The 24574-nt window shown below is 40.7% G+C and overlaps 2 protein-coding genes across 10 annotated transcripts in view; both read right to left on the bottom strand.

Moving 5' to 3' along the window:
• The window catches only part of LOC118727939 (testis-specific gene 10 protein), a 222030-nt gene that overhangs the window by 106120 nt on the left and 91336 nt on the right, over nt 1-24574 (bottom strand). For 6 of the 8 annotated variants that reach the window (XM_036453991.1, XM_036453992.2, XM_045587246.1 and 3 more), the window contains exon 1: nt 6252-6348. The exons of 1 other annotated variant lie outside the window; for it this stretch is intronic. In XM_036453991.1, coding sequence (XP_036309884.1) covers nt 6252-6308 — 57 coding nt within the window. In that variant the 5' untranslated portion in view covers nt 6309-6348. Of the gene's footprint in view, nt 1-6251; nt 6349-6490; nt 6545-24574 lie in introns of those variants that run through there. One more of the 8 variants, XM_036453995.2, reaches the window with a different exon arrangement.
• LOC118727941 (testis-specific gene 10 protein) overlaps nt 23787-24574 on the bottom strand; it is a 92141-nt gene continuing 91353 nt past the window's right edge. For both annotated transcript variants that reach the window (XM_036454002.2, XM_045587247.1), the window contains one exon: nt 23787-24498. In XM_036454002.2, coding sequence (XP_036309895.1) covers nt 24474-24498 — 25 coding nt within the window. In that variant the 3' untranslated portion in view covers nt 23787-24473. The remainder of the gene's footprint in view (nt 24499-24574) is intronic.

Here is a 24574-nt window from a genome sequence, read left to right as displayed (position 1 = left end):
AACATTTGACTTAGAATAATAGAATCAAATGACTCCTCCCTAGAGTACTTTTCAATTTTTTTAGTGAATATACAAATCACTTGGGAATCTCATTAAAATGCAGATTTTTATTCACAATATGCTTGAAACACTAAATTTCCATAAAGCTGCTCAGCGATCCCTATTGAGTTAGTACAGAGACTAGACCCATAAAACATCCCATAAAACAAGCACTGAATTAATACTTGTTCTCCACCTCCTTATTGTGAACTAGGCCTCAGACCAAATTAATTCAGGGAAATAAGGTACAGTCTAAGCCTGCCGAGCATTCAGAGCTCTTATAATTTGGTCCCTTCCCATGACTCCAATTATCTCCTACTTGACACCTCCAAGAAACCCTCCATTAAGGACAAACTATTCCAAACTACTCCACACATTCTTTGTACATTCAGAAACATGTAATCTTTTATTCGTAAGCCTTGCCCTCACCCTTTCATCCACTTAACTAAAGACAAAGACACTTCTAAGGCTCAGCTTGAATTCTATATTTTCTAGGAGTTTTTCTTTGTCTTCTCCATCAAATAGTAATCATTTCTCCAATGAGACTTGTATATAGTAGTTACAGAACAAGTTATGTAGCTGTTTGGTTTTTCTGGATGTATTATCTTCCTCATACGGTCATTAGAATGTTAAGAACAAGCAATGTCCCAGAGCTCTCTGTACTGCCTCGACCTGCACAGAGCTGTCTGTATAATAGGAAGGTATCATAACATTTTGTAGATGTGACAAAGAAGCAGTATACGAAAGCAGATAAAATTAAATATTCCTTCTGTTCTTTGGAAATCTTAATAGTCAAGTGGAGGTTCTATAAAATTACCCATCAGACTAACCTAGATATTAAAAGTAGGAAGAGGTCAAGAGACTATCACATTAGAGCTGCTACTTTCCCTGCACTAGCTTAGGAGGCAGTAAGAAGGGAGAGAAATTAATATATCTGAAATATCCTTGTCTAGCCTGCCACCCAGAATGTTCTCAACATTCCCATGATCTTTAAAAGGATGATGAATGGAACTTGTGTTCCTGTACAGATATCAGAGAATGCAAGTAAAAGTACTGTGTGAGCAGCAAATTGTTATCATGAACATCCAAGTGAGAACCACAATCATTCTCAATTGGGAAGTAACATAGCATAGTGGTTAAGAATGTGCTCATCAGCATCAGGCTGTTCATGTTCATCATGCTAGTTCTGCTGCTTCTTAGCTGTATGACTAGAGGCAAGTTACTTCTCTGGCCAAGGCTTCACCTATAAAATGGGAATGATAACAGTACTGGCCTCAAAGAGCTGCAGTGATGATTCATATAAGTAAAGCACTTAGGAAAGTGCTTGGCTAAAACAAGTCTATATACATCGAGTGGCCAGATTATTATGATCTCTGAATGCATAAAAATATGGCCACTCAGTGTATATCCTATAATAAAAGACTAATATGTAAACTGTCCTCTCAACCAGGAGTTTGACCAGCAGGCAGGTTGGCCGACCACCCATGTCCCCTTCCCGTGGCCAAGCTGGTCAGACTGCACCCATGCACAAATTCATGCACTGGGCCGCTAAAATTATACACACACACACACACACACACACACACACACACACACACACACTGAGTGGCCAGATTATTATGTGTTTAGAGATCATAATAATCTGGCCACACAGATTGCTACAAGTTTCCTAACTGGTCTTTCTGCTTCTATGTTGCTCCTTACAACTATTTTCCAAACGGAGATCAAAAGACTCACTTTAAAACAATGAGATCCTCCTCAAAAACACTCCAATGACTCCCCAATGCAATTAGAATAAAATCCATATATTTTAAGGTCCTGTGTGATTTCGACCCTGCCTTCACTTTCCTAAATAGACCTAATAATCTCTTCGTTTTCCACCTGCCAGCTTTACCGGTTTTCTTTCTGCTCCTCTACTGTACCAATATCATTCCATGGTAAGGCCCAGCCCACAGCTGGCTCCATCTTACCCCCAGCTCAGCTGTTGGGCTCTTCCCTGACCTCTTACCTAAATAAATAAATAGCCTCTCTCCTAGTCACTCTCTTATTAGGTTATTTACACTTTAGTCATTTGAAATTATATCGTTTATTTCTTCACTAGTATTCCCCCCTACTAGAAGGTAAGTGCCAAGAGATCTAGGCTCTTATCTTTTGTTATAGTCAAACTCAATAGTCAAGTGGGAGTTCTATAAAATTACCCATCAGACTAATCTAAAAATTAAAAGTAGGAAGAGGCCGAGAGACTATCACATTAGAGCTGCTACTTTCCCTGCACTAAAGAGGGAGGCAGTAAAAAGGGAGGCTATGTTCATATTTTTGGGGAACATGTAAAATCTATGCTGTCTTTTGGAGGGAAGTAGAACTCAGAAATACTCTTTTGTAGTCCTTTTCTCTGTATTCCCTTAACATCTATGCACATTCATTCCTCTGATGTGCACTAATCTTTCTGTACTCTTAATTTCTGATTTATTAGTTCTGGAGTTCCCTAGAACTAATAAGTAGTTTTAATGGTAGGGATGGGGTGGAAGCAAATTTGATGAGGACTAATAAAATAGTACCAAGGAAAAGGAAACCAAATGTACACTTAAAGGAAGCATGATTGTAAAAAGAGGTTAGAAGACCAAAGTTGTTGAAGAGTCATTACAAAAGTAGAAAATCTTTTTTAAAAAATATTTTTTATTGATTTCAGAAAGGAAGGGAGAGGGAGAAAGAGATAGAAATATCAATGATGAGAGAATCATTGATTGGCTGCTTCCTGCACACCCCCTATTGGGGGCTGAGCCCACAACCCAGGCATGCGCCCTTAACCGAAATGGAACCTGGGACTCTTCAGTCTGCAGGCTGAAGCTCTATTCACTGAGCCAAACCCGCTAGGGCAAAAGTAGAAAATCTTGTTCCTTAATTCTCTTTATATCAAGGAAAGCTTCCAGAATTAAACAAAAGCCCTGGGTTCTCTCCTAAATGCAAACACATACACAACTTCAATTTCAGGGGGTTCAAGAACTGCCTAGGTTCTTGTACTACATGTTACGAAACCCTACAGTTCTGTAAACACAATAAAGATTCTAAGACATGGGTTAACACTAACTAATGGAGCAAGGCCGCTGGGCTAACAAGAAACCCAGATATAAGCTGTGCACTGTCCTCTGAGACAAGGAAGTGAAAAACAAGGTCAAGTGAAGATTAAGATAAGGAGTAGAAACACGTTTTTAAAGATTTTTTAATTGATTTTTAGAAAAAGAGGAAGGGAGAGAGAGAGAAAAGGGAAAGGGAGAGAAATATTGATGTGAGAGCAAAACATCAACTGCCTGCCTCCTTCATCCATCCATCCAGTGATGGAGCATGAACCTGGGAATGTGCCCTAACTAGGAATTGAACTGGTGGCCTTTCAGTCATGGGATGAAACCCAACCAATGAGCCTCACCAGCCAGGGCCATTTTTTTCAAGAGGTAGATATTTATATTTGCAGAAGTTCCTTCCTGGTAGAACTTTAATTTTTCAGTAAAAAGGGAGGTAAAATCATTTGCTAACATGTATTACTAGTGGAGCAAAATATCAGGTATATGATATGTACTCAATAAATGCCTACTGAATATTTTAAAAGAATACTGGAGTATTTTATATGAGATTCTGAATGCTAGTTCCACAAAAGGTCAACTTGTTTTCTTTAATAAAACTGTCTCCAAGTGTTTAAACTGATAGACACTTTGAAGTAGGAAGGGATAACCTCACTAAAAGAAAGATATAGAGAAGCACACAAAATTTTATGAACAATTTTGAAATAGCTATTTGTATTCATAATAAAAACCTGTGAATAAATGTTTTGGGAATTCACTTCAAACAAAATAGTAAAGCCACAATAGTCAACCTTTCTATGAAAAAAGAAATAACCTCTCCTAGTCATTCCATTCAAATCCAATGTTCTCACTTCTCTTCCATTCAGATTATACTGTAAAGAAATAACTTGTGTTTTAAAAGTTCATAAATAAAGGGCCTTAGGGGAGGGACCACTTATCAAGACCTCATGGGTACATAAGAGTTAAATAGCTGTTTTCAAGAGGTTTTTATGAACTTACAGAATTTAATAATATATAATCTGATGTCATACCATAAGTATGATATGGGACTGCCTTACTAACTAGCTCACTTCAAAAGATTACCATCTATATATATAAAAGCCTAAGCCACCAAATGACTAGTCGACTAATCACTATGGCGAACACTGACCACCAGGGGGCAGACACTCAATGCAGGGGCTGCGCCCTAGTCACTAGGGCCTAGTGGTCAGTGTGCTCCCATAGCCAATCTCCTTTGGTCCCTCCCCCAGGCTGGCCAACCCAATTGGTCCTGATGGTCGACAGGCTGAGGGACCCACTAGTCCACGAATTTATGCACCAGACTTCTAGTGGGGAAATAAAAAGATTATCCTGGGGGGCATGTATAAGAAGCTAAAACAATACTAATGTTCTTCATGTTCACCAAAACTGTAAAATCTTTAACATCCACCAAGAGAAGAGTAGATCAGTTGTGGTATACTCTTACATCAGAACACTGAACAACAAACTATAAGCAACAACAAGGAAAAATCTTAAAAACAATGTTGAGTAAAGAAGCAAAATTCAAATAAATACTTAGTAAAATTTCATTTACATAAGTTCAAAAGCAAGCCAAATTAGAATGTGCATGTTCACATACAAAGATGGAGAAAAAGCAAGGAAGTGGCTAGCATAATGCATACATCAGGGGAGAAGGGTGTGTGATGAGAAAAAAGAACAAGTATAATAATACCTGCTCTAACTGCCTCTGTATCTGGAGTACTTTAAGAGCAAATTATCCTAAAACAAACTGTACCAAGCAACTGAAGAAGACAGAAAGACAGCACGAAAATCTCTACAACTGATTATACGCTGGGCTAAAGCAGTGATTATTTTTTTTTTTTTTAAGAAAAGAAACATTTTAAATAAGATATATTTGGGAAGCTGCCATTAAATAATGTCAAAATTTATTATTTCAAATTAATATTTCATTAATGTATCTTCCTAATTATTTCCCACTAGACTGATTTAGCCCTGGCCAGGTGGCACAGCTGGTTGAAGATCTACCTTTGTGGATTCCATTCCTAATCAGGGCGCCTGTTAGAGCCTGGCCTAGGGAAGCAATTGATTGATGTTTCTTCCTCACATCCATGTTTCCCTTATCTCCCTAGAAATCAAAAACTTATCCTTCTGAGGAAATTAGATATAGATAGATATAGATATAGATATAGATATAGATATATAGATAGATATAAATAGATATATATGTGTATATACATATATATGTATGTATATATATATACACACAAAAAAAATTGGGTGAAATTTTTAAAAATTTGGATTTAGTTGATTAATTAAAATACATAAAAAAGTTTTATCTTGGAGGCAGGTTTGAATGATGTGACACTTTACTTTTATATTCATAACTAACCTATTTTCCTCTACTTAAAAACCGACTGTTGTTCTATTTCCTTACAGGTAAAACAAAACAAAAAGTGTAGTTGAATGGCCAGTAGAGGACATCTGAAACACCGAATACCAGAGCATAAGGGCATGTATGGAGGAAGGAAAAGTCGGACCTCGTCATCTTTGCAAACTTTTCCTGATGCCGCGATCCTTGACTTTATTTAAAGAAAAAAAATATATTCCTGAGCGTATTTAGGTATCAGGTCCATGACTCTGTTACTCGGTTGCCTCCACTAGTTTTCAGACAAAAGCCAGCTTACCCTGCCTCTCCTGGGCACCGAACTTATATGAGATTTTCAGGGGAAAGCTACCTCATCTCGGCCCTTGGCCTCCCGGGGTCTATAAGGAGCTTAGAAGTGGAGGCTGGGATCAGGATGAGCCAGGGTGAAGTCCCAGATCTGACTTCCAATTGCTCAGCTCCAGAGCGTCTCCAAACCCAACAGTCCCCCCAACAACCAGGCCAGGGCGGCGGCCAGCGAAGCGGTCACCATAGGAACTGGCTCAGCCTGCGCTCCGGAGACAGGGCAGCGGGAGCCACGGCGGCCCCCGGGCTTCCCGGGCCGCAGCTCCGCCCGCCGCCGCCCCTCGGGCGGTGAACGCCGGCCTCGGGGTCACCCCGCCCGACCCCACACACTGCCTCCTGCAGCTGCCGCCTCAGAGCCTTCCGGCCCGGACACTGCTGGGCCCCGGCCCGGCCATCACCGCTTCTACCTGGAGCTCCGGGTCCCTCCCTGGACCTGTCAGCCCCGCAGCCTCCTCGGAGCTCATCCTGGACTGCCAGGCCCCGCCTCCCGCCGGGACTCCAGTCCCACCCGATCCCCATCCTCCGCCCCTTTCCCCGCCCTTCCCACCCGCAATGGCCCGGCCCCGCCCCGCCGGGGGTGGAGAAAGAGGAAGACGAAACCTGGCGGGAAGGAGGCTGCCGTGGACTCCGCCCTCACGCTCTGTACCTGAGGGGCGCTTTTTCTCCACTTCCTGGCGCCTTCGCTCCGCTGCGGTCTCGCGTGGCCCTAGTCCCTGTGCGCACGCGTACCTGGCTCGACGCGCCTTCTCGCAGAGACTACGAGCCCTGCGCGCGCACCCACTCACGTGGCGACGCGTAGGTTCACGTGCCAGGCCTAGCAGGTGCCTAGGGAAGGCCTCCTCTAGGTCCATCCACGCCGCGCAGGCGCACGCCCCCCAGCGCCTAGCGTTTCCACAGAAACCAGGTCCGGTCTCCTTAGTAACCAGGGTTTCCTTTTCCATGGCCGCGGCACCTGGATGGAATGCGCATGCGCATCCTGCAGCTTTCCCAAAGCTAGGTAACACCTGCAGCTTTGCTGCCAAGACGTTGTACCACTTTCCCCGTAGGTCAGTGCACATTAATTATATCATTTGTGTCATTTCCAGATATGTTTCTATTTCTATCAACTGACTTTTTTCTCCTATTTATGGGTCATATTTGTATGCTTGTTTCCATAGCTCATAGTTTTTTGTTGGCTACCAGACATTGCAGATTTTACACTGTTACATGCTTGGAGGTTTTTGTTTTTCTTTAAATATAGTTAGACTTTGTTCTGATATGCAGTAAGTTTACTTAGAAATATTTTGATCCTTTAGAGCTGCCCTGTTGAAAATAGTAACTACTAAGTACATATGTCTATTTCGGTTTTTGTTAATAAAATTATTAGGTCTAGTAATAATTAATGTCGTTTTCTAATACTTTTTTAAATCGAATTTATTTAAACAATACAACAAAATTTAATCAACAATATAGTTGCCGTTGTTTTCTACTACTTGTGCCCAACGCTCAGGAAGCATTTTAATCCCTCTGTTGTAAAATTCTTGTGATTTTGATGCAAAAAATTCGGTCAATGCATTTTTGAGGCATTCTTCATTATTAAATTTTTTTCCAAGAAGAAAGTTTTGCAAAGAACGAAACAAATGGTAATCGGAAGGGGCAATATCAGGAGAATATGCAGGTTGAGGGAGAACTTCCCATTCCAACTAGCGCAGTTTTTCAGCAGTGATTCTTGCAGTATGTGGTCGTGCGTTATCGTGGTGAAGAATTACGCCCTTCCGATTAATCAGCGCGCGTTCTTTTTCTCTTAAAGCTTGGGCTAACCTTTCCAATTGGGCACTATACACTGCACTTGTAATGGTTTGGGTAGATGGTAAAAATTCATAATGAAGAATTCCTTTAAAATTCCACCAAACACACAACATCATTTTTTTCGCATGCAAGTCAGGTTTTGGCGTGGGCTGCGGAGCCTCATTTTTGTCCAACCATTGAGGCCGCCTTTTCAAATTAACATACAGCACCCATTGTTCATCTCTGGTAACAATTTGCTCTAAAAACGGCAAACAGTTTTGACGAGAGAGAAGCGAACTGCAAATTGTGACTCTTTGATTACGGCTGTTGTCGGTCAACTCATGAGGAACCCATTTTCCAAACTTTTGAACTTTGCCAAGTGCACACAATTGATTGGAAATTGTTTTCTGTGAACAATTTAAAGTTGTCGCAAACTCTTGTTGGGTAATTTGAGGATTTTGCACCAAAAGAGCTTGAAGAGCTTCTTGATCAAAATTGGACACATGGCCTCGACCACTCTTGTCATCTAACGAAAAATTTCCCTTGCGAAATTTCTCAAACCAATACTGGCATTTTCTGGCGCTAACTGCATCTTGACCAAGAGCACTACAGATGTTTTTTGCAGCCTCACTTGCTTTTCTTCCTAATTGGAACTCGTAAAGCATGCAGTGCCGAATATGCTCTTCATCCGCCATCTTCTTAGCCCTAGTTTTGCAACAAAAACCAAACCAAACACAAACTTTTTCAAGCAAAACTTGTTAATTGCACTTCACATGTTCTGTAGATACCACGTGTTGGTCAGAGCTGCTTTGGAAGCTGACTTTTAAGCTTTGTGAGGTCCAAAACAGTGTTTGGCCCCATTACCAAGCCAAGATCTTTGTGAGGACTCGATGTCGTGCTCCGTGTATTAGGAGTTCTTCCCATTCTGGCTGGTGGGATTTCTGTTCTTGGCCATGTGTCTGCCTTCCCCTTCTGCTGGTTGGCTCCCAGGTCGCCATAGTTTCCTTACACCTGTGCACTGACCAGTACTCAGACAAAGAATTGTGGGGAATCTGCTGCCACTTTCTGGAGCTTTCCCTCACTGTTCCTCTCCTCTCTCCAAATTCTAGCCACTTTAGTCTCCACAAACTCTGAACTCCATCTTCCAAACTCCTTAAATAACTGACTCATTTTGTGTTCCCCTCCTTGCTCGCTGCCTGGAAACTCAAGGGCTCACCTTATTAATTTCCTTTCTGTTGGGAATTACTCTCCTGCACCACCTACTGTCCAGTATTATAAAACGATGCTTTCATGTGTTTTGTCTTTTTTTTTTTTTTTTTTTTTTTTTTTTTTTTTTTTTTTTTTTTTTTAGCATGTTCAGGGCATGAAGATAAATCTGGTGCCTGTCTCTGTGTCATGGCCGAAAGCAGAAATCAGCTGGCTCCTCTTAGTCTCAAGCCCATGTCATCAGTCATCCCCAACAGAAATGGTTTGTGATTCAAACCTTGCTTCAGGCTGAGGACACTGGAAGTGCACAGGCCCTGACACAGCAGAGGGTTTGGCATGGCATGTGCTTGAGGAACAGCGATGAGGTCATGGCGGGGGGAGGGACGAAGAGAGTGAGAGAGACAGGAGTTTGAGGTGACAGATTTTCATTTTGTATATCTGTTTCCTACTGCTGCTGCAACAATTTAACACAAACATGGTGGCTTTAAGCAACTCATTTATTACCTTACAGTTCGGAGGTTGGAAGTTCAAAATGCATCTCATTGGGCTAAAAAAAAAGGGGGGGGGCAGCAGGGCGCATTCCCTCCGAAGGCTCTCGGTAGCATCCCTTTTCCTGCCTTCATTTGGCTCACGGTCCCCTCCTATGTTCAAAGCCAGACACGTCATCCCCACATGGCATCACGGTGACATTCCTCTCACTCAGGAAGACTCTGGTGACCCCAATTGTCTGATATCATCTCCCTCCCTCAGGGTCAGTTCGTTAACAACTTTAATTCCATCTGCAATCTTACACATCTTTGGAGGCTATTATTCTGCCTATGATGAAGATACAATATGTAGAGAATTTGACTTTTACTCTGAAATACAAAATTATTCCAGCACGTTGAATAGAGTCGATATAATCTGGCTTCTCATGAAGATGAAGTCTGTAACACTGAGCCTGCCCTGCTGCATGGCAGCAGCTGGTGAGACTGCCCTTGAGGGTGGCCTCTCACTTCCCCTGCCCCTGCCCAGCCAAAGTGGCATCTGAGTGCACAGCACTGCTTGGGGGTCACTTCCCAACCTAGGCTGCCCCCACCCAGATTCTGTGGGCTCCTCCCACCAGAAGATGTGAAAAAGGCCTCTGACTTTTAGGATAACTGAACCCAGTTACCCTGGGCTTGTCAACACTCCTGAGTAGGAGTGATCGGAACCGCCCACTGGGCCCCAGAGGCACTCAGCTTTGGGCAGGGTGACCCTCACCTGCAGGGCCACAGTGAAATGGTTGGTTTGGTGTCCCGGATGATGCAATACTCGTGTTCATGGCCAACTGGATACCCCATCGCCACTGTGGGTGGGCAGCCCACGGTGTTCTTGTCCAGGTTCCAACCAGGCTGGGAAGGCCAAGTCGGATTCTGCCCAACAAGAATTTCAGAGCCCAGCTGGTTGTCACAAAGCTGGAGGGACAGGGACAGGAATGGGTCCTGGATGATGCCTGGCTCTCGGCGGTTCGTGGCCCCTTCCTTTCTGCTAAGACCCTGCTCACATCACATCCATTACCCCTGGGCCACCCCAGCATGGAAAGCAGGGAGATGGAGGGAGACTCAGTGGAGTCTTTTGGCTGTCACCCTGCTATCTGACCCTATCCCACCCATTCCCTCGGTAGCCTCACCCAGAGAGGCCCCTGAACGTCTGTTCTCCAGCAGAGGAGCCAGTCCCGCTGCAGGTGAGAATCACCCGGGAGGCTCCCCTTGTGGACTGCACACAGAATCACCTGGAAAATGCTGGTGGTGGGCTCCTGCCCCAGGTGTTGTGGTCAGTGTTAAAAGCTTGCAGACTAAATGTGCAGCAGAGTTTGAGACTCACTACCCAGCGCCCACCCCAGACCAATTAAGCCAGAATGTCCGGGTGGGGCCAGGCAGGAAAAGACTGCCCATGGGATTCTGATTCATATCCATGGACTGAAGCTATTTGAAAAACTGGTGCACGAAGTCCTCACTTAATGTCCTCCTCTGATTCTTAAGCTACACGGCATATAACAAAACCAGTTTTACCACAGGCCATTGGGCACAAAGAGGAGTTAAGTTCCTGTGGCATCTCACAGTGTTAGAATCAATCAGTGGTGAAGGATGTAACCTTATGCCACATTATGCCAGCACCTGCCTCTCAGTGAGCCCTTCCAGGAGCGGTCTCTGAAGTTGTTTCCAGGGAGCCAGCCCCACCTTCTGGTTAAAAAGTGGTATTTCATTTCAACAGCAAAGAAATTTACACCACTTGACTCAAGGTGTTAAAAGGAGAGCAAACAGGGTGCTATTGGCAACAGCCCCTCCCCCCGCCCCAGGCACTAGATAGTGTAAATTTAGTTTCTCTCTTCTTACTACGCTCTGTAGGTGTCACTTTTGTAATTAAAATAATAAATGTGATAACTCTGGTCCTGTTTGCTCCTACTCACAGACTTCCAAAGCTTCTACCCTCCTCAAGCCCCAACTTTTTTATTTTTTTATTTTTTTTTTATTGATTTTTTACAGAGAGGAAGAGAGAGGGACAGAGAGTTAGAAACACCGATGAGAGAGAATCATCGATCAGCTGCCTCCTGCACACTGGGGATGCGCCCCGCAACCAAGGTACATGCCCTTGACCGGAATCGAACCTAGGACCCTTCAGTCCACAGACTGAGCCAAACCGGTTTCGGCAAGCCCCAACTTTTGTAGGTCTATTTATTTCACCAGGTAGGGGAAGTTTTGTGTCATTATTTCTTCAAATAGATTTTAATATCTTGCTCTCTCTTCTTCTGGCACCCCCATAATTCGGATGTTGGTACGCTTAAAGTTGTCACAGAGGCTCCTTGCACTATCTTCATATTTTTGGATTCTTTTTTCCTTTTGCTTTTCCTCATTTCACTCCTCCTCAAGTTGCATCACAAGGGCAGCCAGCATTTTCTGCTTTAGTCACACCCAGGTGGAGAGATGGAGGGGGAGGGGGGGCGCGCAACAGAAAGAGAGATAATGATACAGTCACATTCAAAAGAACCAAAATATAAAGAGTCATATCCCTATTTATTTTTATCCAGCATGCCCTAGAGACAGACTGGCAAGGCAGGCCCTGCACAGGGAGACCAAGAACATTCCACAGAGCATTTCTGCCTTTCTCGGGCCAATTCAACACCAAGTTAGACTCGAAAGGAAGTTGACCCTGGGACTAGAGTACCTAAGATCAGACACTGCACATTGATAAATGAGTGTCCTTATGTCTTTAATCCAGTCTGCTAAACTGGAAGCTATGATGAGATTTCCACACCTGCAGAAGCTGATGACAAGCTAGCCCTAGACGCAGGTGACCACTCTGTGGACACTTTGAAGCTCAACTAGGTGAAATGGCCAATGGATTTTCTTCAAAGAAGTGTCTTCTCATGTGTCTGATCTTCAGAATACCCTGCTCAGCTTGCTCATACTAGGGGTTGGGGCAGGGATGTGCACTTTTAGTCAGCATTAGAGATGAGAGCCCTAAGCAGACAAGGTCAGGGCCATGCTGACTCATATAGAAGACACTGTTTACCTGATGCTCTGGTTAAAAGTATGAATCCTTCCTGGCCAGTGTTGCTCAGTGACTGAGCATCAACCTATGAACCAGGAGGTCACAGTTTGATTCCCAGTCAGGACATATGTCCAAGTTGTGGTCTCCAGCTCCAGTGTGGGGTATGAAGGAGGCAGCTGATCAATGCTTCTCTTTCATCATTGATGTTTCTATCTCTTCCTCTCCCTTCTTCTCTGAAAACAATAAAAATATATTTAAAACAAATAAATATATGTATTTGTTGTCAGTTTGATGTTCATAATTTTTATCTTTACCTTTTTCTTCTTCCTCTTGTTAAAGATTGCCCTTTAGCATTTCATATAATACTGGTTTGGCAGTGAGGAACTCCTTTAGCTTTTTCTTATCTGTTAAGCTCTTTATTTGATCTTCAATTCTAAATGATAGCTTTGCTGGGTAGAGTAATCTTGATTGTAGGTTCTTGCTGTTCATCACTTTGAATATTTCTTGCCATTTCTGTCTGACCTGCATAGTTTCTGTTGAGAAATCAGCTGAGAATCATATGGGTGCTCCCTTGTAGGTAACTTTTTCTCTTGCTGCTTTTAATATTCTCTCCTTTTCTTTTGCTTTTGGCATTTTAATTATGATGTGTCTTGGTGTGGTCCTCTTTGGATTCCTTTTGTTTGGGGTTCTCTGTGCTTTCTGGACTTGTAGGTCTATTTCTTTCACCAGGTGGGGGAAGTTTTCAATCATTCTTTCTTCAAATAGGTTTTCAATATCTTGCTCTCTCTCTTCTTCTGGCACCCCCATAACTTGGATGTTGGTATGCTTGAAGTTGTCCCAAAGGATCCTTGCACTACCTTCATGTTTTTGGGTTCTTTTTTCTTTTTTCTTTTTCAGTTGGGTGTTTTTTGCTCCTTTGTATTTCAAATATTTGACTTGATTCTTGCATTCCTCTAGTCTGCTGTTGGGTTTCTGTATATTATTCTTTATTTCAGTCAATGTATGCTTAATTTCTAGTTGGTCCTTTTTCATATCCTTTAGGGTCTCACTATATTTCTCAGAGGTTTCTAGAAGATTCTTGAGTAGCCTCATAACTGTGGTTTTGAATTCTTTATCCAGTAGTTTGCTTTCCTCCATTTCCTTCATTTGTGATATGTTTGTTTCCACGTTTTTACTGCTTCTCTGTGTTGATAGAGTGGCTTTGTGTGCTAGGTGTCCTATAGGGCCCAGTGGCTCAGCTTCCCTAATTACCTGAGGTAGACACTCTTAGTGCACCCCTTGTGGGCTGTGTGCACAGTCTTGTTGTAGTTAAGCCTTGATTGCTGTTGTTATCACTGGGAGGAATTGACCTACAGGCCAATTGGCTGTAAGGACCCATTGTGTTTACAATGTGAGAACTTCTGTGCTGGAGACACTTTTATGGGGCAGGACTTGCTTCAGTGGGGCTTTGGCACTCTTCTCCCTAAGCATGTCTCTTATGGATGTGAAGAGTTGTAATCTGGATGGTCTCACTCTGACCACTGGGTACACTGGCTCTTGGATCTCCAAGGAGGTGCAAAGTCAGCCACTGTCTGAGGTCACCAAGCAGGAGCTACAGAGAGATCTGCAGATTCCTCCTCTTTGTTTGGGGTCTGGAGATGCACCGATGAGGCCCAGCTGTGAAGCACTGCAAGCTGCTGTGGAACCTTGTGCCTTCTTTTGGAATCTCTGGTGCCCTATCACCCAGCTGCAGTTTGTTAGGTAATTTTAGATTGAAAAAGGCCAGGCCATTCATATGAAAAAGCCTCTGCACACAGCTTGGGTGGGTTTGTAAATTGAGTGGAGTGGGGTCTCGAGGAATCACCAGGGCAAAGCAAACAGCAATGGCTGCCCATCATCTCTGCCCCGAAGAGCCCTCTGGGTCTCTGTGTCCTGAGGTACCGTGCAAGAATAATGATTTCTAGAAACATCTCTGAGAGAAAGCCTCCCTTGTATTCTGGCCTGATGCCAGACAGTCCAGTTTCTCCCTGTATGAGTCTGGGTCTCCAGAATCTCTCCTGGAACTGGAGTTCAGAGCAGTCGGGAGCTTGTATCTCCCTCCCAATTGAAAAAGACAACAGCCTACTTAGTTGCCAGCCCTTTTGTAAGTGCCTCCATACCTCCACACTTACACACCTCCACACCTCCTACCAGATTCAATATGCTTTTCTCTTTCCTTCTAGTTGTAGAATTTCCACTCAGCTAGCCTTCCCATGGTTCTGGATGATATTTGTTTTATCTTTTAGTTGTAGTTTTGATATGATTGTGCGTGGCAGCAAGTTCAGGTGTTTACCTATGTTGCCTTATCCCTTCCTCAGTAATCTTAAGAAAGGACAAAGTTGGAGGGGTCACAATACCCAATATCAAACTATTAGAGACCTAGTGCACAAATTTGTGCACCAGTGGGGCCCCTCAGTCTGGCCTGGGAGATTGGGCTGAAGCCAGTTCTCTGCCATCCCCTGAGATGTCCCAGATTGCAAGAGGGCACGGGCCCAGCCAGGGGACCCACCAGTGCACCATTTGGAGGCTGGCCAGTCAAAAAGGAACCGAGGGAGGGCTCCAGGGCACGTCTGGCCCATCTCACTCAGTCTCGATTGGCTGGACCCCAGCAGCAAGCTAACCTACTGGTTGTAGAATCTGCCCCTGGTGGTCAGTGCACATTATAGCAACTGGTTGACTAGTCAACTATCTGCTCTCTGGTGGTCAGTGCACGTCATTGTGAACAGTTGAGCAGCCTTCTTAGCATATGCTTTGACTGGTTGAACAGCCAACCCATCAACCAGACACTTAGCATATTAGAGTTTTATTATATAGGATTCTACAAGGCCAAGTAATCAAAACAGCCTTGTACTGGCATGGGAACAGGCATGTAAATCAATGGAACAGAACAGAAACCCAGAAATCAACCCACATCTCTGTGGTCAATTAATATATACAGTAATAATTGGTGCTGGGAAAATTAGACAGGTACATGAAAAATGATTAAACTAAATCACCAAATTATATCATACACAAGAATAAACTCAAAATTGATAAAATGACTTAAATGTAAGTCACGAAACTATAAAAATCCTGGAAGAAAACACAGGCAGTAAAACCTCAGCCATCTCTCACAGCATTACTTTTGTTGGTATACCTTCTAGGGCAAGGGAACCAAAGCAAAGAAAAACAAATGGGATCACATTCAACTAAAAAGCTCTGCACAGCAAAGGAAACCTAGCAAATGAAAAGGGAACCCACCTTATGGGAGAACATATTTGCTAATGATAATCTGATAAGGGGTTAATTTCCAAACTATATAAAGAGCATATATAACTCCACACTAGGAAGACAAATAGCCCAAGTAAAAAATTGGCAAAGGACCTGAGTAATACTTCTCTAAAGAGTACTAGTATATAAAGATGTCAATAGACATTTAAAATCATGTTCAAGGGGACTAATAGTCATGGAAATACAAATTAAAAGGACAATGAGGTATCACTTCCCACCTGTCAGAATGGCTACTATCAATAAATTAACAAACACCGAGTCTTGGTGAGGATGTGGAGAAAAGGGAACCCGAGAACACTACTGGTGGGAATGCAGACTGGTGACGCCATTATGGGGAACAGTATGGAGTTTCTTCAAAAATTAAAAGCGAAACACCCTTTTTACACAGTGATACCGCATCTGGACATATATTGTAAGAATGCTGAAATGCCACTCAGAAAGAATTCATGCACCCCTGTGTTCATAGCAACATTATTTGCAACAAGTGCCCACCCATAAATGAGTGGATAAAAAAGCTGTCGTACATTTACACCATGGGATATTGCACAGCTGTATAAAAGAAGGAACTTTTACCTTTGCAACAGCATGGATGAACCTGGAGATAATTATGCTAAGCAAACTAAGCCCGTCAGAAGTGTCAAGTAACACATGATATGGTATTAATATGTGGAATTTAGTGACCAAAATATATTGGTGAACAAAATAGAGCCAGAGGCACTGATACATGAACAGACTGACAAATGTCAGAGGGATGGGGGGTAGAGGGACTGGAAAAAAAAAAAAGGTGAAGAGATTAGCCAAAGAACATATATGCATAGCCCATGGACACAGACAAGTCAAAGCATGTACACAAAAAGGCGTAAGACCAGGGCAAGGAGTGGGGGTAGTAGTGGCTGGGTAGAAATGGGAAATGGGGGAGGGGGAGGCAGTGGGGACATCTGTAATAGTGCCAACAATAAAAAGAAAACAAGTGTTGTTGAGGATGTGGAGAAATTGGAATCCTCGTATGTTGCTGATGTAAAATAGTGCAGATGCTTGGAAAGCTGAAGGTTCCTAAAAATAATACTGCATAACCCAGGAAGTTCACTCCTAGGTACATAACCATGAGGATAGAAAACATATCATACTAAGACTTGTCCATGAACTTTCAGCACATTATCCATAATAACCAAAAAGTAGAAACAAACCAAATGCTTGTCAACTCATGAGTAGGTCAACAAGACATATTCTGTCCACACAATAGCATTTAATTTGGCAACAAAATGAAGTACCAATATCTGCTATAGTATGGAAAACCCTCAAAACATTATGTACATGACAAAAGCCAGTCACAAAAGACCACATATTGTACAGTTGCTTTTATGTGAAATTTCCAGAGTAGGCAAATCATAGAGACAGAAAGTTGGTTAGTAGTTGCCAAGGGAAGGGTGTTAAGCATGTAGAGGAGAATGGTAGTGAATAATTGCTAATGTGCATGCTGTTTCTCTTTGGGCGACAAAATGTTCTAAAATTAGATTGTTGTGGTGATGGTTGCACAACTGTGAGTATAATAAAATCTTTACATTGGTGAATTATAAGGTATGTGAATTATATCTTTAAAAAGCCATTGAAAGAAAAGGAGGGACAGAAGTAGGAACTAGAGTTTTCACTCAAAGTAAATGATTTGAGAGACATGTATTCTCAGTAACAGAGAATAGACCCTGATGTGTACAAATAAGACCTGATGTGTACAAATAAGAGAAAAAACATTTATTAAATAAATGAGAGTAACTAAATAGAGTGTAGTAAAGCTATAAAAGTGTAAATGTGTTCCATTTTACACTAGAATACCGTAGGTTGCTTTGGAAAATTAGTTTGATCTACTGATGAATCCGGTTATCTTGTTCAAAGTTGAGAGATCTGATATTGTACTTCTGAATCAACTTAGCATTTACTAAGCACCTAGTTATATTTTCAGCATTGTAATAAAGGAAAAACATAAAAACTGGGTCTCTGTATTATGTTTGATTAAAAAAAAGCAAAAATACATGAAGTGGGGACTTAGCTACATACTGTCATCCATGCCACATGTACAAAGCACTGTTTTCAGTAGAAGAAGGCTGTAAATAAACATAAAAATGGGTAAAACTTCATATTTCTTCATTTCAAAACATTCCAATTCTATTAGAAAATGAAAGCACGTACACAAATAGATGTTACAAGGAATTGTGTGATAAATGCCTAAAAAGGAAAACATTTTAATGGAAAGTCAGAGAAGCATAAAATAATCTGGCATTGTTGAGATTAGAGAAAACACAAAACCTTTCTAGCTACTGGCCTGACTTTCACATTCTCTCTTAAAACGAAAACTTATGCATTGAACTTTATCAAAAGTAAAAAAAATTCAAATAAATTCTACAAGGTTATCAAAACAATATTTTTGAGCCAGCCTCATTCCCAATGATGCATTTTCCTCTCCCAGAGACAACCAGTTTTATGTGATTGTTTTATTATCCTTTTCTCCAAGTAAGATACTTATATCACTGTGCTTTGCTTTTTCAATTCTAGGCATTATCAATTAATTCCCCACTATGAAAGAAGAGAATTTACCTTTATTTCCTTCCCAGGCCTTTATGACATATTGCTGCTTTCCCTTTCCTTCATCCTCTCAATTAATTTTGTAATTTTGCTTAGATGTATATACAGTGCTCATATTATTAAGACTCTGAAGCACTATTCATAATTGAGCCATCTGGTAAACCTTGATATCTTTTCCTCCCTGAACTGGTTTTTGTTTTCCCTATCTTGTTTTTCATTTGTTTGATCTCTAACCCAGTGGGCAGCAAACTATGGCTCGTGAGCTACATGTGGCTCTTTGGCTTCTTGAGTATGGCTCTTCCACAAAATACCATGTGTGAGCGTGCATGTACAGTGCGATTGAAACTTTGTGGCCCATGCGCAGAAGTCGGTTTTCAGCCTGGGTGAGTCTATTTTGAAGAAGTGGCGTTAGAACACTCAAGGGGTCAAAGAGCCCCATGTGGCTCGTGAGCCGCGGTTTGCTGACCACTGTCCTCACCATGCCTGCTGAGGACTACCAAAACTCTTCTCCAGCCAAGTTCTCTCTCTTGAGTCTCAAACCTATAGGTTTCTGTATTAGTTTCAGAAATAATAAAAATATCTACTGACTATCTACTCTATACCTGACACTATACAAAGACTAAGTATTATAGGTATATTATCTCGATTAATCCACATACTATTTTAGTAAAAGGTGAAAGATTTATACGATCTGAAGAGAAACCAGAGCATAACCCACATACTATTTTAAGTTGGAGATATATATATATATATATATATATATATATATATATATATATACCTTTAACAGATGAGGAAAATAATGTAGAGAAAGCTTAAGTGCTAACTTAATCAAGTACACGGTTAGGAAGTATAAAGACATGATGTAAAGTCAAGCAATGGGTGTCTAGAGCCTATGCTCTTAACCACCTATACTGTATACCTGTTCAGTGAAAATATATCAGCTGGAAGCCATCATGAGTCTGGTATTGTCTGTACCATTAAAAATAAGCAATCTTTCATGGAGTTCATTGCCTAACAGGTATGATTCACAAACAAGACCATACAATAAGAATGAAATGAAGCACACAGGATAAGTTATAACAAATAGAAGAATATATAGAAATTAGACAAGAAATAAAAAGACTTTAATTTTAAAAAAAATGCAAAAATTTATTAAGCACATACCATGTGGCAGGCACTGTGCTAGGTGCTGATGATGCAATGGTTAGCCAAACAAGACTTTTCCAGGCTGGAAGGGAGACTGGGAGAGAAAAATGAGTGGTCCAGGCAGAGGAAAGAGCATATGTAAAGGTCAAGAGATGCAAGAAAATAAACTATTCCAGGTATCAAATGCAATTCAGAATAAATATAATATATATTTGTAAAGTGGGTAGGGAGCAGTATGAGGCTGAAAAGATTAAAAAAATAAAGAACCAAATCAGAGAGATGAAAGCAATCCTATATAATAAAACCCTAATATATAAATTGACTGAATGTCACAATGACCGGTTGCCGTGATGCGCACTGACCACCAGGTGGCAGACACTCAATGCAGGAGTTGCCCCCGGTGGTCAGTGTGCTTCCATAGGAGGAGCACCACTCAGCCGGAAGCTGGGCTCATGTTGGTGAGCGCAGCAGCCATGGGCCGTAGTGGGAGCCTCTCCCGCCTCCGCTGCAGGGGAGTGGTAAGGAGCGAGGGGTACTGAACTGCGAGAGCCCGGGATTGTGCGAGGGATGTCTGCCTGCTGGCTTAGGCCCGTTCCCTGGGGTGTGTGTGGTGGTGGTGGGGGGGGGGGGGGCAAAGCGGACCTAAGCTGGCAGGCAGACATCCCCCAAGGGGTCCCAGACTGCAAGAGGGTGGAGGCAGGGCTGAGGGACCCCCCCCCCCCCCCCCCACACACACACCAAAGCATCATTTTCGTGCACCAGGCCTAAATAAAGAGTTTGGACTTTAGTCTAATGTAAATTTCATACTCACAGGGTACATGTGTGGAGATAGATGTGATTGTATTAGTGTTTAAAACTACTTCTTTGATTACAGTGTGGAGAATGAATTAGACCGAGAGAGCGAATAGGAGACTGTCACATCATTTTAGATTAAGATGTTACTATGGTCTGGATTAAAGTGAGAATAGAGGAAAGTAGATTATTTCAGAGATATTTAGGAGATACTATAATAGTTAAGAATTGGGGGAAATTTGTTCCTTCATTTCAGGGTTGGAAATATCTACAAGGCCCAAGAAATAATTTGGTCAGGAAAGACCTCCCAAGGCCGTAGGGGTGAGTTAATTAAATGGTTCACCAAATACAGCAGGCTAATTTTTAAGTTGATAATTTTGTATGGCCCATGAATGATGTTATAAATACCTAAATGTCCCTTGGCAGAAAAAAGGTTGCTCACCCCTGCTTTACTTGTTCCATAGTATATACAGAAAACCTAGTATGTACCAAGCATGTGCTATACCCTAGGAGATACAATGAAGACAGATATGATCCCTTACCCTGATGGATGTTATAGTAAAGAAGGAGACAGATAATAGATAAATAATTACACAAATAATCAATTACAACTCTGGTAAGTCCTTCAAAGGAGAAATACTAGATACTTTTTGCAGGAGAACTTGACCCAGTCAGACCAATGCTAGGAGTCAGAGAAATTTTGAGAAAATGACTTTTTCATAAATTGTGGTAAAATAACAAAATTTAACATTTTATTAACTATTTGAAATTGTGCAGCTCAGTAGCACAATGCAGCACAACTATTCCCACTACACAGTTCCAGGACTTACTCATCACCCAATTAGAAACCCTGTGCCCACTAAGCAGCCCCCCGCCCCCATTGTCCCTGGCAACCACTAATCTGCATTGCCTCTATGGATTTGCCTATTTGCATATTTCAAATGAATGGAATCACAAACTGGGTTTTGTGTCTGGATACTTTCACTTAGCACAATGTTTCAAGGGCTAACCATACTGTACTTCATTCACAGTTATGAATGAATAATATTTCATCATAGGGATGTAACATCAATTGTTGGACATTTGGGTGGGTGGTTTCAAATTAGAGCTAATATGGACATTCGTGTACAGTGTTGTTTGGGCACATTTTCAGTTCTTTTGGGTACATACCTCGGAGTTGAATTGCTGGGTCATATGTTAACTCTGTTTAATTTACTGAGGAACTGCCCAACTTTTCCACAGTGGCCAAACCATTTCATATTTCCACCAGCAATGTATGAATTTCTCCACATCCTTATTGATACTTGTTATTGTCATATTTTCCATTCTAGCCATCTTACTATGTGAGAGGTTATAACTTTTATCTCAATTGTCACAATGACTAATGACACTGGGTATCTTTTCATGTACTTATTGACCATTAGTATATCCTCTTTGGAGAATGTCTACCCAAGTCCTTTGCTCATTTTTAAATGAATCATTTTTAATGTTGAGTTATAAAAATTATATATTCTAGATACTACACCATTACCAGATATATGATTTGCAAATATTTTCTTCCATTATTTGGTTGTCCTTCATTCACTCTCTTTGTAGTGTCTTTTGATGCACAGGTTTTTAATTCTGATGAAGGCTAATTTATCTATCTTGGAAGCTGTCATATTTAAGAAACAATTATGAAATCCAAGGTCATGAAGATTTGCCTGTATGTTTTCTTTGAATAGTTTAATAGTTTTAGCACTTAAATGTAGGTATATATATTTCATTTTGAGTTGATTTTTGTATAAGTTGTGTGTGATAAGGGTCCAGCTTCATTCTTTAGCATGTGGTTTTCCAATTGGCCCAGCACCCCCAGTGAATGAATGGTCTAGGCACCCTTCTTGAAATCAACTGACCATAGAAGTAGGTTTATTTCAGGACTCTCAATCTATCCCATTGATCCTTGTTTATCCTTGCATTAGTACTACACTATTTCAGTAACTGTAGCTTAGCAGTAAGTTTTGAAATTGGGAAATGTGGGTCTACCAACTTTATTCTCCGTCTCATGATTGAGCTATTTTGGATCTCTTAAAATTCCATATGAATATTAGGATTGGGTTTTCTATTTCTGTGTGTGTGTGGGGAAAAGATAGATTCCATTGGAATTTCAAAAAGAACTATTTAATCTGAAGATGGCTTGGGGAAATATTGCCATCTTAACAATATTTGGCTCCCAGTCCATGAACACAGGATGTCTTTCCACTATTTAGATCTTCTTTAATTTGTTCAATATGTAGGAGGAAGTGACATGTAGGTTGACTAAATTGTTCAGTGAGAAGGAAAGGGAGTGACTTCTAATGGCATCTGGGCTAAGGATTCAGGCATCTGACATAGTGTCTATGTGGGAAACAAGGGTAGAGACTGCAAGAGGACACATTGTTGAATATAGTTTAGATGTATTGAGACTTAGTGCCTGTGAGATATTTAACTCAGAGGGTTAACAATTCTCTTTCAAAACACCCTTTCTTCAGTAAGAATGGATGTTTGGATTAAACATGGCATTTCAAAGTTGAGAGCTTTTTCAGATTTCTTTGTTATCACAGAAATAATGTTTGGTATAGTTTTTTTATTGTGCATTTTATTGCATCAGGTGACCTCAACCTTATCAATAGGCTAATATATATTTATGTCATGTGACATGAATCTGATTTAAAATAATCAATGTCCTTAAATATAACTATAAGAAAAAATATTTTCTTTGAGTTTTAACATAGAATAAAGTTGAGGTTTCCATACCTTTGGATAATATTGGCCCCTTTATACTTACCAAATAATTTTCCTTTTAAATATTCTGTAATTAATGGCACAAGTATAGTATACTTTTATTCAAGTATGGAAATATTTGCTTACATACTTCATTCTTATTTATCTCATGCCCTTTTCCTGACATACTGCCCTCCACATACAACATGTAAAGTACAAGTGACAGGTGACAGCTCCTTATCAAGTAATCTAGGAGGTGGACAGATTAAAATTAATGTTGTAATGACGTAGTGCTTAGGTCATTGCATCACCTAGAAAAGTTAAATTTGCATATTTATTAATACATTATTTAATATTAGCACCAACAACTTCTTTTACCAATAACTCTTTGTGTATTATTATCTAAAATGTTTATACTAGGACATATTTTAAATTATTCAATTTTTAAACCAATCTGTAATGAGAACTTGAACTAGATGAATAAACCTCAAGGTTTTTAAAAATCAAGCTAAAGTAAATATGTAGCATGGCCTTATGGTAAAATACCACAGTGTTAATGATTAAACAAGATAAAAATCAAGGCCCTATCCTACTGTATTACTGAACAGTATTGCTGTACAGTATTACTGTAGTCATACTGAATAGTGACTGTATACAGTGAGAAACTATCTATATTCTATAAATACTATTAATGATATAATTGTTTAAATAAATGGCAAGAATACAAATAGCTAATGTCAGTAAAATGCAGTAGTATTTAGGCTCTTAATTCAAAATGAATGGACAGAAAAGGTAAGAGATTTAGGCAATTTTAGTGGAAATAAATAAGGAACAGTCACTGGATTTATTACTATATATAATAAACACCTGCCACAGGCAAAAACTAAAAAAATAAATAAAAATGGCCATTAAGTTGATTGCAGTACTTTAATGTTTTAAAGAAAACTTATTAAAAATACAGATTTAAAAAATCTTACATTCTTGACAAATATAGCATCACCTGCCTTTCTAAAAATAGTATGGGTAAACACAATTGCAGAAATGTATGTTAATCAGTGGTACAATATTATGGATTTAAGATCCTGACACCCTCCTACTATCTGCTGATTATGACCTGGAATTTGAGTCGGGCTGGGTCCAAAGTGGCATATTGGGACCCAGGCCAGTATGAGCAAAATGTACCTATTTTGGGAGAACTTATCCAGCCAAGAAGGGATAAATAACTAAGAAAAATAACCATCCAATTATATGAGGTACCAAGAAAGGAAAGGAAATCAGTTTTGTAAAAAACACTTTTCCTTCTTTTTATAAGCTTTATTTACACCAGAGAGTTAACAGGACAGTGTTCAATAGTGAAGTAAGTGGGTTTTACACTCACTATTACTGTATGGGTAGAAAGAGCCACATGCATTTTTGTTTTTGTAAGTCATCTCTGATCACTGCAATATGGCACATGAGAACAGAGATTCAGAGGCACAAAGTTAATATATACATTTAAGATTGTCAAGGATTCAAAAGATAAATGCAATCATATAGCAAAAAAATCAGATTGACACTTTGACCTTTCCCAAGGATGTGAAGAATCTTTTCGCATATCAGAAATCTCTATAGCAAAGATTCCTATGAGAGAGAGAAAAAAATTTGTGCAGGTTAACATTTTTAATTCCACAATTTCACCATGTACAAAATTAAATCC

This window comes from Pipistrellus kuhlii, unplaced genomic scaffold, assembly GCF_014108245.1.
Source record: "Pipistrellus kuhlii isolate mPipKuh1 unplaced genomic scaffold, mPipKuh1.p scaffold_m20_p_27, whole genome shotgun sequence".
Lineage (NCBI taxonomy): Eukaryota > Metazoa > Chordata > Mammalia > Chiroptera > Vespertilionidae > Pipistrellus > Pipistrellus kuhlii.
The sequence above is the reverse complement of the archived record's forward strand: the minus strand, read 5'-3'. Positions and strand labels throughout refer to the sequence as shown.